At 52.1% G+C, this 14,587-nt stretch overlaps 1 protein-coding gene across 2 annotated transcripts in view; it reads left to right on the forward strand.

Moving 5' to 3' along the window:
- MAN1C1 (mannosidase alpha class 1C member 1) overlaps window positions 1-14,587 on the forward strand; it is a 124,383-nt gene that overhangs the window by 45,070 nt on the left and 64,726 nt on the right. For both annotated transcript variants that reach the window (XM_040979598.1, XM_040979599.1), the window contains exon 2: window positions 10,332-10,428. In XM_040979598.1, coding sequence (XP_040835532.1) covers window positions 10,332-10,428 — 97 coding nt within the window. The remainder of the gene's footprint in view (window positions 1-10,331; window positions 10,429-14,587) is intronic.

Here is a 14,587-nt window from a genome sequence, read left to right on the forward strand (position 1 = left end):
GTCCTAGAAAACGGAAAACCTGCCTGGACCTGAAAACCCACACTGAGCTGCTGGATCTGGGTAGAGGTGGGCAGAGGTGGGCAGAGGTGGGCGACCACGGGCCGGCGGCTCCTTGGCTTCCTGCTGGACTGCAGCTGTTTCCCCCCCTGCCAGAGGTTGGGTCATCCTCTTCACCACTTTGGAATTTTCTCTCCCGAGGTGAACCCTCAGCAGTGGATTTTGCAAGCCCTTGTAACCTACCAAAAAAAAAAAAAAACAAATATGTACTTTGGAATCTGCTGGTGGCAACTTGGGAGGAACAAAGAAAAACTGGCTGCACTTTGCTGGCTGTAAAATGACATACCAGGGCTCCTTTCTTCTCCCAGGGATGCTAATTAAGGTCTCAGCTCACCAGGGGACTTCCTCCCCCCTCCCCCCATCACCTTCTGCCCACTTACTGGCTTCTTTGTTCAGAATTCTCTTGTTAGCTTTCCCCACACAAGCTTGTGCACGTGCTGTGCAGGCTAGGACCTGGCCCGTCTTGGGCCCTGTTGTATGTGCCAACACAGGGTACAATCAGATAGACTTGGCTTTGAAATGTAGTCCTCCACTTACTGCCTGTGTGCTTTGGAATAGCATTCGGATTCGGACCTCAGTCTCCTGGCCTGTAAAATGGGCTTCCTCCCTGCTTCCCGGGGAGACAGTGGTAGAGTCCATGAGAGACACCCCCCATCATGGTGTCTGGCACAGGGGCTGGTGTGTGATGGTGCTTGTTAAATGCTGGTTCTCAGGTGCCAATGGAGACAATTTCCCTGGACCAGAGTCCTCCCCTTTTTCCTGTGTCCGACTGGTCTCTGGCCACCTCCTTGGCTCCGAGGAGAGTCTGGCTTCAGGGAGGACCACTGGGAGACACCGGTGGCACCATGTGCTGCAGCATGGTGCCCCCAGGGTTTCTGTGCTCAAAGCTGGTTTCTTAGAAGTTGACAGCACTGACTACTTTGCTCCCAACATGGCCCGTCATGTCCCAATAGCCCCTAGAACCCCGAAACACTTCTAAGGCCCCTGGCTCAGGCACAGGGTGCCCCTGAGCAGTCCTCGGAAGGTGATTCTCTTTTGTATGTTTAACGTTTGTTTATTTTTATTTGAAGGACAGAGTTACACACAAGGAAGGTGAGACAGAGAAGTTCCATCTGCTGGTTCATTCCCCAAATGGCTGCAATGGCTAGAGTTGGGCCAGTCCAAAGCCAGGAAACGGGTACCACTTCTAGGTCTCACACAGGGGTACAAACGCTTGGACCGTCCTCCACTGCTTTCCCAGGCTCATTAACAGGGAGCTGGATAGGAAGTGGAGCAGCCAAGACTTGAACAGGTGTGCGTATAGCTGGCACTGCAGGTGGAGGCTTCACTGCCTACACTATGACTCCGGCCCCCAGACTATGATTGTCGAGGCTGGACTTGGAATGGGCCTCCTCCTTAAGAAATCCCGCAGGAGGTTACTGCTGCCCACGCTGCAGCTCGGTCTTCTGTCTCTGGCCTTTGTGTTTTCCTGGTTTCTTTTTTCTTCAAGTTTGGGCAGAAGAACAGATTCAGCCTCTTTCATGTTTCCAAATCTTCCTTTCCTTCTGGCAGGCCCAGCCTCTCAAGAGCCAGATTTGGATGTTTTTCCTTTTTAAAGAGAAGCAGACATTGGGATGGGCCACGTAGCTGGGGCACCAGGCAGCAGCCAGCCAGTCTCCTTTTGATTCTCTGTGTGCCGCATGCTGTCCGGAGGTACAGGGTCAGTGTTTTGTTGGTTCGCTCATTAGACAGTGGAGCAGCCTGGTGAGATAGAAGGGACACGGCTTTTTGAATCAGCCAGACCCCAGCTTCAAACGCTGGCTCTATCCCTGCCAGCTGCATAGCCCCCAGTGCTGGAACGTGGAGGTGTTCCTCCTGCCGCCGAGGGCTGTTGGTGGAAAGCACGTGGCCATACTGCCTAAGAATCCAGGCCTCTGGGCTGTCCTCTTGCTTCATTGGCTGGCACTGCTGTAGACCATGGGCTGGGGCTCTCTGCAGCAGGCTGTGTTGCACTGCCTCACCCACTGTGAAAGAACCAGACACCTGGTGGATCTCCAGGTACCAAGCTATCAGCTGCTGCTTTGTCCAGGGTCCTCGTGGCTGTCTCTGAGTCGTTAGATGTTGGGATGCTTAGAGACCGCGCCCTTCCCAGTGTTGCACCTGGGCCACAGAGGCCAGGGTCAGTATGGGGCTTTACCTCATGATGAGAGCCCTCGGCTCAGTGGCTGGGAAGATCCACTTCCGTCTGGGCAGCCACTGTGGTCTGGCTCACTGCCATACCTGGCCTGGTGCACACACATGAGTGTGAGTTTTATTTTTAAAAGCTGGGAAGTGGGCCTGGCGTGGTAGCCTAGCAGCTAAAGTCCTGGCAGCCCCACTTCCCATCTACCTTCCTGTTTGTGGCCTGGGAAAACAGAAGACGGTGGCCCAAAACCTTGGGACCCTGCACCTGTGTGGGAGACCCGGAAGAGGCTCTTGGCTCCTGGCTTTGGATTGGCTTAGCTGTGGCCGTTGCGGCCACTTGGGAAGTGAATCAACGGGTGGAAGATCTTCCTCTCTGTCTCTCCTCCTCTCTATATGCCTGACTTTCCAAAATAATAATAATAAAATAAATATTTAAAAGCTGGGAAGCGTCTTCACCCTCCTATCCCCCTCACTCCCTGCCCTTCCTAGAACTTCCCAGTGCTCATTCTTCATAGTTTCCATCCTCGAGAATCCTCTGTCAGCACCCCACTTCCTCCCTTCCTCCCTCAAGTACATCCTTGCCCTGGACTCATTGTTCTGGGGCCCTTGGGCTGCGGGGCATCTGTCCCTGGTTGACACCATGGCAGATTTCCAGGTGCTTTGCTGCAGAAAAGAACTCTCCTTGAGCTCTGAGGAGGGTGGGAAGAGAATCTTAAACAAAGTGACAGTGCCTGCCCGAAGCTCGTAAATATTTTTCACATTCCGATTTCATGTCATTGTCATTTGTTCAGGTGGACAAGAACATCCTTTGTTGAAGAAAGATCTGAAGCGGCGTCTTGGGCTCTGGCTCCCATTGCTCTTCCTCGCCAGGGCATTGTCTGCTGTGTTGGTGGGGTGCACGGGTGAGGGGGGTGCTGAGGGGGCGGCTGTTCTGCATGTCACAGGCTGTTGCAAGGAGAGGGGTACACCTGGAGCCGCCTCCTCTGGCAGACAACACCACATACACACTCACACACACACCATGACAGTGTGTACCGCCCCGCCCCCCCCTTGCATTGCTATAGCCTGCTGGGGGCAGAGCTGTGTTTGCTGGTGTGTCACCTGAGCCCACATCACGACTCCTGCTGTCCTGTCCTCTCCACGTGCCTGCTCAATGTCTGTTGCTCTGACTCCGGTTGATGCTGTCCCTTTAGCTCCCTCCGTGTCCCACAGTCGTGGGACGCACGGTCACTGCTGTCCTGTTAACCTCTCTGTGTGTCACTCCCCGCTCTGGGAAGTGGGACTTTAGGAGTAGATGATGTCTCTGGCCTTCAAGTTCTGTTTGTCTTTGAAATCTGAATGTGTGCTTTTTTTTTCCTTCTTTTTGTTTGAAATTGATTTTTTTTTTTTTTACTTGAAAGGCAGACTTACAGAGAGAAAAGGAATACAGACATCTTCCATCTTCTGACTTACTCCCCAAATGGTTACAACAGCCAGGGCTAGGCCAAAGTCAGGAGCCAAGGAGACTGGGTACCTCACATGGGTACCAAAGCCCCAGTACTTGAGCCATCTTTCATTGCTTCCCCAGGCACACAGTAGGGAGTTGAATCAGAAGTACAGCAGCCAGAACTCAAACAGGTGCCCGTTTAGGATGTCAGCACTGCAGACTGTGGCTTAACCTACTGTGCCATTGCGTGGGACCCTATTTGTTTCTCTGGCCCTCCCTTTTCTATCAAAACCCAGCTCAGTCCCAACCATCAGACACCTCTGTCCCTCCCCCCATTTTGAGATTTGTATATTTGAAAGACACAAAGGGAGTTTCCATCTGTTGCTTTCTACCCCAAAATATCCAGTAAGCTCAAGGCTGGGCCAGGTCGGAGCCAGGAGCCCAGAACTCCTCCTGGGTGTCCCCCATGGGTGGCAGGGGCCTGGGTACCTGGACCTCCCAGGCGTTTCAGCAAGGAGCCGGATCAGAAGCGGAGCAACTGTGACTCGAGCCAGCACTCTGGTATTGGTGATGCTGGCATCCTCGGTGTCAGCAAAGCCTGCTGTGCTGCATGCGGGCCCATGGACTAGTATTCCACCTCTGACCTGTTCCTTTTTTATTTTTCATTTTCCATTTTCCACATTACCATTATCTCTAGACATGTGTTGTGTGCAGTTAGGAAACAGATCAATAAAAAAAAATCACTAAGCTTTTCATTCTCAGATGAAACCACTGTGTTTTTCTGTATGTTTCCTTCTGGTCAGTTTTTAGGACACATAGCTAGAACAATGAGGTTCCTTAAATTTTTAAGTCTTTTTTTTTTTTCCAAAAAGAAGAGAGATGGAGAGAAATTTGCTACCTGCTGTTTTATTCTGCAAAGGCCCACAATACCCAGGGCTGGGCTAGGCCAAAGCAGAAGCCTGGTACACTCCATCCTGGTCTCCCATGGGGGTGGCAGGGTCCCAGGTACTAGAGCCATCTCCTGTTCTCTCTGGGTGCACGTGAGCAGGAAACTGGAATTGGGAGTGAGCTGGGCTGGGGCTCCAAGCCGGGAGCTTCAACAGGACACTTTGTTGCCTTGTGCCTCCCCAGCCAGTGGGTTTGATAGTATGTAACTTGATATCCAGCTTTCCAACTTAATCTTCTACAATGAGCATTTTTGCTTGCTGCTAAACCTTGGAAAACATCATTTTAAATTTCTGTTGACTACTTCATGGCTCCTATTTATTTAGTCCTAGCATGACGATTTCTAAATAGGAATACACTGAGTATGTCAAGCCGCCCAGCTGCCCAAATCAAGTGAGATACAGCCTGCAGAGACATGCGCTTGGCACCAGAGCCTGCTCCTGGTTCATTTGATTTACCCCAGGAATGGCTGTGCTGTGTTGTCACGGAATTGTGACACCGCTTTGCACGGCGGCGGGCTGAGCCAGCTGCCTGGCTGTGGTCTTTTGAAGGGAGTGCACATAGTATTAACCTTTTCCCCTAGCAGCTTCTTGGAGAAGTTGAAAGGCTTTGTGCACAAGGATGTTCTCTATGGCATTACTGATGATAGGCTCCAACCAGAAATCACCAAAGCATCTGATTACATGGGAAGGAGCTTAAGTAAATGGTGATGCATCTACTCGCTGGGTCATTATGTGACCATTAAGAACGGTAGTAACACAACCTTAGTAATAAAATTGAAAATGTTTATGTCATAATCACGGGAAGAACCCAAGATAAATGTGTGTAAAGACGGCAAGAAAGATAACAAGATGAGAACAGTGGGCAGAATTGGAGGACTGCTCTACTTTGCTACAGGGAGCTGGTACACCTTTGATAAAAATGATGGGCCCAGCCTTGTGGAGCCTCAGGTGAAGCCAACTCCTGCAACACTGGCATCTTATACTGTCGCTGGTTTGAGTCCTGGCTGCTCCTTTTCCTACCCACTTCCTGCTGATACCGCTGAGAAAGCAACAGGAGGTGACCTGAGCCACTGTCACCCTCATGGGAGACCCAGATAGAGTTCCAGTCTCCTGCTAGGACCTGGCATTTGGAAATGCCTCTGAAGTGCATTTGAGAGATCTCTGTCTCCCTAACTCTGCCTTCCAGTAATTTTGTTTAAACATACATGGATAGATGGACAGGTGGGTGGGCAGATGGATGGAAGGACAGATGGAAATCCACCCTAGTTTTTAAGTTGTCTGAGAGAATGTCTTAGTCCAGCTTGTGCTGTAACAGACCCTAAGGCTGAATGCTTTATAAATAAGAGACATATTGAGTTCACAGGCTGGTAGGTCCAAGAGCAGGATGCCCTTTGGCTCCTGGTTGCCGGCCTTGTGCTATGTTACATCATGGTGGGGACACAGAAAGGGGAAATGGCCACCTGAGGAAGAGACAGAACAAGAGAGCCAAACTTGCTTCCCTACAGCCCACTTGGGAGCCGTAACTAGTGCACCCTGGGTCCTGACCACTCTACCCTCCCGGTACCGTAACTGCTCAGGGACCACACCTCAGGCACACAATCCTGTCAGGGCATAGACCATACTCAAACCACAGCAGAGGATGCAGGCTGCAGAGCAAAGCAAGGGACACAGGCCTGAGTGCTAGAGAAAGGAGGGTCCCAGAAGCTGGACAGGAAAGCAGGCACAGTGGCCCCCCAGACTTCTGGGAAATATTTGGGGGGTTCAGGAAGAAATAGATTAAGGTGAGCCCCAGGCTTGGACATGGTGAAAGGAGAAACCCAAATCATTTGCTTCTGATCTGTTCACTGGGTTCCATCTTCTGACCAGAGTTGGGAGGCTAAGAGTCCAGGCTTGGCCAGGGCCTGCATAGAGCCGGAATCTGAGGAGCTAGGGGAGGAGGAACCGCAAGGAGAGCAGTGGTGGGCACATCGTCCTAACAGAAAATGTGGAGGAAAAGGAAATTATTCACGTAGACATTTGGTAAAGATGGAATCCCTCAATGAGCTTGAAAAAAACCTTAAGTTCAGGCCCTAAAAAAGACCTCATGTTTGTCCTTCCCCGGGTTCTTCACATGTGAACATTTTATCCTGTTGGCTTTTTCTCCCTCTTTTGCTCATTTGCAATTTGTGCGCAATGCATACTTCTCAGTATGTCATAGCGGATGCCGCCCACACGTATGCGAGTGTTGGCTGAACCATTTCAAAGGTGCAGACACAGTGGACCTGCTCCTGAGTTACTCCATCATGTATTTCCAGACAGTAGCGCTTCTCTGTATAACCGTAGGAATTGAAACCATGGCAATGAGAAAATGAACCTTGACAGGATTCTGCTGTCTGGTCCCTCCGTCCCCTGCAGATTTCATCAGCTGTCCCAGTAATGTCCTTTACAGCAAGAGTCACGTCACCTGTGCTCCAGGACCCAATTCCGGAGCAACTGTCACATTGACTGCTGTAGACTCCTTCCGTCGGAAAGTGCCGGGGTCCTTCCCTTTTTGGGGGGGCTTTGTGGTTTTAAAGAGCAGAGTCATTGTGTTGTAGATACCATTGGGTTTGAACTATCTTTTTTTCCTCGATCCAGTTCAGGTTTTGAGTTGAGTTCTTGGCAGAATTGTTACTGAAATGATGTTGGTGTTTCTGTCAAGGACCATACAATGTTCCTTGTACCTAGTAATTATTTTAAGCAGAACAGGAGCTTGATATATATATATATTTTTGGATTTATTTATTTATGTGAAAGGCAGAGTAATAGAGGAGACACAGAGATCCTCCAGTTCACTTTCCATGTGGCCACAACAGCCAAGGCCAAAGCCAGGATCCAGGAATCCCTTCCTGGTTTCCCACCTGAGTGGCCGAGACCCAATTTGGGGCATCCTTTGCTGCATTCCCAGGCCCACTGGCGGGGAGCTGGATGAGAAGCATAATGGCTGGGACTAGAACTGGTGCCCCAATATAGGATGCTGGCATCTGAGGGTGACTTAACCCGCCCGCTGCACCACAGCACCAGCCTTAACCATAGTATAGTTTTTAAAATATATTTTTATTTGTTTGAAAGAGAGAGAGAAGGTGAGAAAGAGATCTTACAGCTGCTGCTTATGGGTTAATTGCCCATAACAGTTGGAGCTGGGCCAGGCTGAAGCCAGGAGCTGGGAACTCCATTTAGATCTACGCCATGCAGGGCAGGAACCCAAGGACTTGAGCCATCACCTACTGCCTTTCAGGATACACACTAGCAGGAGGCTAGAATTAAAACAGCCAGGGCTTGACCACTCGGCATCCCAGTATGGGATGTGAACATCCCAGCCAGGTCTTAACCACTGTGCCAATCGCCCACTCAGTAACAGTTTTACTGAGATAGAATTTACCTCTGGGAAGTGTGGGGTTCAGTGTTTTTAAGATGTTGTCACCACATTGCACAATCATTATCACATTCCATTTTAGAACACTCCTCACTCCACAAAGACCTCACACTCACGTATGTCATGCCCCACTTCCCTACCTTTCCCTCCCTGCAAACACTGATCTGTTTTCTGCCTGTGTGGATTTACTCTGGACGTTGGAGGCCACGAATGTGTGCACTGGGCAGTGTTCTGTGTCTGGCTTTTTTTATTTAGCCTAATACTTAATGGTTCACATTTTTGTTCATTTATTTAGTTGAAAGAGTTTTAGAGAAAGAAAGAGAGGAAGACAGAGATCATCCACGTGCTGATTTATTTCCCAGATGACTGCCATGGTCAGGCCTAGGCCAGGCTGGAACCTGGAGCTTCTTCGTGGTTTCCCATGTGGGTGGCAGGGGCCCAAGCATTTGGCCACCTTCTGCTACCATCCCAGGCACATGAGCAGGGCGCTAGATCAGAAGAGAGCAGCTGGGACTTGAAGGGTGCCCGTGTGGGATACCAGTGTCGCAGGCAGTGGCTTTACTCATTTAACTGCAGGCCTGAGACATATAATGCTATCTACAGCTATGATCTGTTGCAATGAAAAGGTACAAAGGAAAACTAGCAAAGGGAAAAAGCTAGTGGGAAGCCGCCCAGAGGGACCAAGTACAAGTGCCGGGCGTCACCCAGGATACCCTGAACTTCCCGCAGCATCAACTTGTGACGGTGCCTGGGAACCTGTGTACTGCACAGGCTCTTCAGAGACTCAAGGCCTAGGTCCCTGCTGGGAGCTAGTCCCACGATACCCCCTGCCCATGTGGCCAAGATCCAGGCTCCCAGGAAGAAGGCAGGTGTCTGCAAACACACTGCATAGTTTGTGTAATCTCGACAAGATTGGCCAAGCATGCTGGGAACACCCAGGAAATGAAGCTGCTCTGTCACACAGCCTGCTGCGTGAACCCTTCTTTGCTGAGGTGCACCCAGCAAAGGCATTGCCAAGTCCCCAGGAAATCCCACCTGCAGATTTTCCCCCCAGAATGGTTTGCCAAAGCAGCGGCAGCATTTTCATTCCCACTGTGTATTCATGAGGGTTCTGATGTCTCCAACGTGCTGGAGAACATTTCCTGTCATTTGTTTTTAAGTGTGAATTGTCAGGCTCTGCAGTAGTCCGGAGTGAGATTTCTAAGAACAGTCGTGCCAGCCTAACCCCTTATTTCTTTCCCTGCCCCTTTTCTTTAAAGTAAGCAATTTTATTCTGTCCTAGCTGTACCAGGACACAGTATGTCTCTGTTTTAGCCTTGTTTTCCATAATATCTTCATGTGATATGTGAATATCAATCACGGAATCTGGGCAGAGGGAAGGAACACTGCACTAACTGCATGGCAGATGCCTCAGGTGCTGACGATGGCACCCAAAGAGCAGCGCTGTACCCAGCACGGAGGCTCCTGCTGCTGGCCTCAGCGCAGCCGTCTCTGCCCTGTGCTGGGGGATAGGGGCCACACACAGAGGATGGCCTCTGTGCAGCAGGTCATCCACAGCAGCAGACTGCCACATGCACGTGCACGCACAAACGCACTGAGTGATGAGAGCTGGTTCCAGAAAGATTCTGACAGCATAAAGCGGTGACACAGAAGTTTCTGGGAGTAGAGGCCAAGTCCACACTTACAGGATCTCATCCAGATGCAAGTCTGTCCTTAGCAGAGTGAGTGCTTGTTACAGAGTGAGTGGTCAGCCAGAATAGGTGTGCATGTGATCTGGGGACTGCCTGGAGAAATGTGTGGGTCTGTGGTTGCAGAGGCCGAGATGGGGAGGCACTGAAGGGCCCAGCAGGTGCCAGCTGGCAGCCACCGGTGTCTGGGGCTTCCCATAGCCAACATAGTAGTTCTCTTGGGCAGGGACCTCACCTGTCCTTGCTTAGGCTCCTTGTCTCCAGAGTGATTCAGGGTTTGTCCTGTTAGATGACAGCAGGCGCTCTTGATTGATGAAACTTGGTCTCCTTCCCCACAGAGGATGACTTAGGCCGCAGCAAACCAGTGTGGGCTTCATGGAAGAGGTGTCTTTTCTCTTGGGCCCTGAAGGATGGTGGCTTGGAGGCAAGCCAGAGCTCTCTGGGTCTCCTGTAAGAAGCCTATGGGGAGACTGGAAATGTGGAGTTCTCTGTGGAGAATGGCTTTCCAGGCAGTGGAAAGGAAGCCGCTTCCCTCAGTTTGCAGTTTTGTGTGTGTGTCTGTGTGAGATGCAGTTTAGGGTCCTGGTGCCGAGGGAACGCTGGGTGAGTGGTGCTCGGTGCCCGAGTCCTCACCCCGTGCTCCTCTTCTCTCGCAGATGATGCAGTTTGCCTGGCAGAGCTACAAGCGCTATGCCATGGGCAGGAATGAGCTACGTCCACTCACCAGAGACGGCTACGAAGGCAGCATGTTCGGTGAGTTGGTGTCCCCCATGTTGGTGCCGGGAATGCTCGCCATGTCCCATTCTGTTTTCTGCTTCTTTCCTCCTTAGCCACAAGCCGGTTGTTCCAGGCCCAGGGACAGTGGGGAGGATGGAGTCAGTGGGTGAGGGGTGGATTCCAGAACTGCATTCCTCCTTCTGGACTGTTCTGGAGGCTCCCTTGGAATGGGGTGCTGCTTATAGACCTTTGAGATGCCTTGGTGCAGTGTTAGGTTGACTGCGTTCCAGCAGCAAAACTTGGAGCTGTGGGCCCACAGAGGAGGTGAGCAGAGATCTGGTTTGCTCTTGCAGAATGCGGCTGGGGAGAAATCAAACCCATTGCCAACAAGGCTGGGCACCTCAGGGGTTGTGGGGGCAGGGGTGTCTCCCATGTGCTGCCTGGGCGTCCACAGAAGAGCTGCACAGCAGGGTTGCATCACAAACCAAGAGGTGGCGTCCCCCAGGTGGCCTCCACACGGGTGAGCTGCCAGGAGTGCGTGCCGCAGGAAGGGTGATAAGGACCTGCCTAACCGGTTCCCAGTATAACCTTTCTGACCCACCAGGGCATAGGGTGGATTTGAGTGACTTTATGTAGTGTTTTTCCAATGATCCGAAAGGACAAAAGGAAAGCAACATCAAGGTATAAAGCAAGCAAAAAGGCGCATGCTTGGCACAGACACGCGATCTCTCTCAGCATCTGGTCTACTTCCTGTGTGTTTCCCTCTTAGGTACCCTGATCATGTCCTTTCCCTGCCTTTCCCTTGAAGACGGCATCGTGTTCCCCTGAGTCCTCGGGATTTCTCCTGAGGCGTGTTACATTATGTGTTCTCAGTGGCCACTGGATGTGCTCTGCCAACACTGGACAGGGGTTCGTTTCTGACTTGCTGAAAGTAATGCCAAAGTGGTCAGTTGTGCATAGAGTCCAGAGTGGATTCCTAGAGAAGAAGTCCCCGGGTTCCTTGGGAGGCAGCAGGCGGGAAAGCTGCCCTCCCCTCTCTCAAAGCTCCTCACAGCCACCTAGGGTGCTGACAGTCAGGGTGGCAAGCTGCTGGTTTCGGGACGTTGCCCAGGCTATCACAGGAAACACTTCCGGGAGGAACTGGGCTCTGTCACATCTCATCTGATCAAGTTTCTCAAGGTCTGGGATTGAAATCTCCATCCTCCAGCTTCCCCTCCCACCCCTGAGCCCGGTAGGGTACAGGGTCACTGGGAGTGCTAAAGAAAATCTAGAGCTGGAACCAGGAAACCTGGGGAAGGTCCCCACACTGTGCTGAGCTGTGTGGCCAAGTCCAAGTGCCTTACCCTCTCTGGATGCCTGGTCATTCATCGTTCAGACCGGGCCTGCCATGAAAACAGAGATGAGAGCATATGAACATGCAGAACATCCCAATGGGGCGGGGCAGCGGGGCCAGGGAGGTGGGAGTGACAGACGATTTCCCTTGTAATAAACGAGGATGGCAGTTACTACAGTGAGTCTCTGTGGGCTCCGTGGTCCCCTGGGGGTGTTTGTAATCCCGGAGTGGCCTTGGGAGGACCCTGGGAGCCCAGCACCTGCCACCCTCCTAGCCGTAAGGAGGACCTTCCCTCTTCTGCCAGCTAGGCAACCCCCCTTGGTTGGCTGGCTCCTGGGAAGGGGGGAAGCAGAGAGACGAAGACAGGCAGCAGGAAGGGAGAGCCAGTGTGGATTTGCCCACCCATTCACTTAGCACAAGTGGGTTGGTTGCCATGCCTAGAGTTGACTGCCATGGATGCAGGGGCCACTGGCACCAGGTCAGATGCCAGCAGCTCTGCCAAGGAGTGTGTTGGCCTCTCTGGGGTCTGTCCAGAGGCTCTCAGAGAGAGAGAGGGAGACATGCAGAGGTTGTCACAGGTCACCCTAGGAATGGTTCTTGCTGGTGTGACTGCTACATTTCTGGTGCAATTGCTTCTCGGCCTTTTGGCTAAGATCAAGTGTACATTTCTGGTGCCAGATAGACCCAGTTGAAAATTCTTGGTTGTGTGACCCTGGGCAGGAGCCTCTCTCCCTAAAGCCGTTTCTCTGTGGAGTGAAACCAGTGGTGACCTTGGACCCTGAGCTCAGGACCTGCCTGATGCATGAAAGCGAGGGAGAATAGGTGGGTGCTGTGACTATTGTTGCTGCATGTGAGTCCTGGGGTGCGGAGACTCATAGCACACCCACAGTCTGGGGCTGCAAGGTGTTCTCCCAGCCTGGGACGTGTTCTGGGAGTGATGGGCTATGGAGGGACTTTCAAGCTCTGTTCCCAGAGACAGAGGAGGAGCAGGGCTCAGCCACTGGCTGCACCCCCACAGCTGATGGCTTGCATCATTCCTGGGCTTGCCCACTGCTGTCTTCAATAATCTCAATGTAGCTGAGCCCTGCAGATCCAGGACACTTTGGGTGTGGCCAGCTGAGGGCAGCACCCACCCTGCCTTGTTGGGTGGAGCTGGGCCCACAGAACCAACCCAAGCAGCCTCCGACATCCCCTGCGTGGGCTGCACATGGGTGACTGCAGCCTCAACCCCAGGGCCTATGGGGTTGTATAGACACAGAAAGGGTCATGAATTCCTACTGGGGCCCACTTCGCTGAGGTTCATGGGAGCAGCAGTGAAAGGGCACCCCCTGGGCCTGGACCTGTTTTCTGCAGCCTCTCGCCCAGTGGTGTCTCTTCCCTCTCACTTAGCACCCGCCTCTGGCCTCTTTCCTCCCTGCCAGCTTTGTGGATAAAACCTCTGGGTAAAGTGTCCTTCCAGCCAAATGCCATGTCCCAGGCAACTGGGCATCACTGAGACTTTGTTTTACCCATTTCCGGCTCAGCAGGCCCTGTCGGAAACACTCCTAAGATCTCTTATGGCCACCAGCAGAGGACACAGCCTGTTTCTGGCTTAGGCCCAGCTGACCCCCGCCTCTGTGCCTCCTCTGAGACACGGCCAGATGGGACAGTTAACGAACATCCAGGTGGCAGGAAGAGCAGGGAGATATTTTGTATCCTGGGTGGCCTCGATTTCTGAGTCCCATGTCCTGGCCTGGAGTGACAGAGAGGAGATAGGCCCAAGGCCCAGCTTTTGGCCATGCCCAGAGCAGACGCCTCACCTGCTCTGCCCTCCTGACACCCAGCACGCTGAGAGTCAGCAGACAGATCTGGAAAAGTAGCCGACCTGCTCAATCAGCACAGCTGACCCTGCTGAGGCAGAGGTGCTTACCTGGCCAGAAACAACGTCCCCCTGCTCTGAGCCAGCCCTGGGATCACCGAGAAAGCCCCCGATTGGATTCCGCCTCCGCCTGGAGGAGCCCCGATAGGGCAGCTGACTAAATCCCCATTTGCTGCGATGATTTATGGCCTTGGGAGAACTAAGAGGCAAAATGAACACAGCATGCTTTTCAGATCACAGGCTGGGAGTGTTCGGCCTTAGCAGAGAGAAAAATCATCTTTGCCTTGTAAATGGAGCCAGTGTGATGTTGGAGAGGGAATTAATCCAGGCCCCAGGATGTCGTTTTTACAATTGCTTTTTGCTGTGTGGCTGAGCAGTGTCTTCTACAGACTGCTCACACTCTCCCATGGGTGTGCACACGCCTGTGTGTACATGTGCCTGTACGCCAGCCTGACTGGGTCTTTCATGGGAGTGAAAGCTTCTCCACTGGCATGGCTCCCTCATAAGCTTAGCTTAGCCAGATCATGTGAAAGCCCCCTGCTTCCCAGCCCTCTGCCTGTTTCTGCACCACCTGCTCTAACTTTGTTGCTTGTGAGGAGCACTTTTCATCTCAGCTTGAGTTTAAAGCCCAACCCTACTGTCAATGAGCTGACCACTGACTTCTCTGGGCCTCCACTTACTGCCCTGTAAAATGGGGGGATGGCACATGGGGAGTCCTCACCAAACAGAAGACACGTTTCTTCCCCCACAGGTGTGTACACCCTTCCCAACAATTTTCACCTCTTCTCTTTGGTTGGAACCAGAGCATTTTGTGTTTTCTGTAGCAATTCCATTCTCACTTCTGTGAGTTTTGGTGTTCCATTTTTCGTGGAAAAACTTGTGTCAGCTGCCTTGGTCCCTGAGCCTGACAGACCGGGTACTTTGAGTGCGTTCTGTTTTTGCAAAAGGACCGTTTGCCAGCCTTACAGGCGCTGGTGATGTTGCAACTCATTGGCTATTGCAGG

Source organism: Ochotona curzoniae, unplaced genomic scaffold (assembly GCF_017591425.1).
Source record: "Ochotona curzoniae isolate NIBS_2020 unplaced genomic scaffold, NIBS_Ocur_1.0 contig_3255, whole genome shotgun sequence".
Classification (NCBI taxonomy): Eukaryota; Metazoa; Chordata; class Mammalia; order Lagomorpha; family Ochotonidae; genus Ochotona; species Ochotona curzoniae.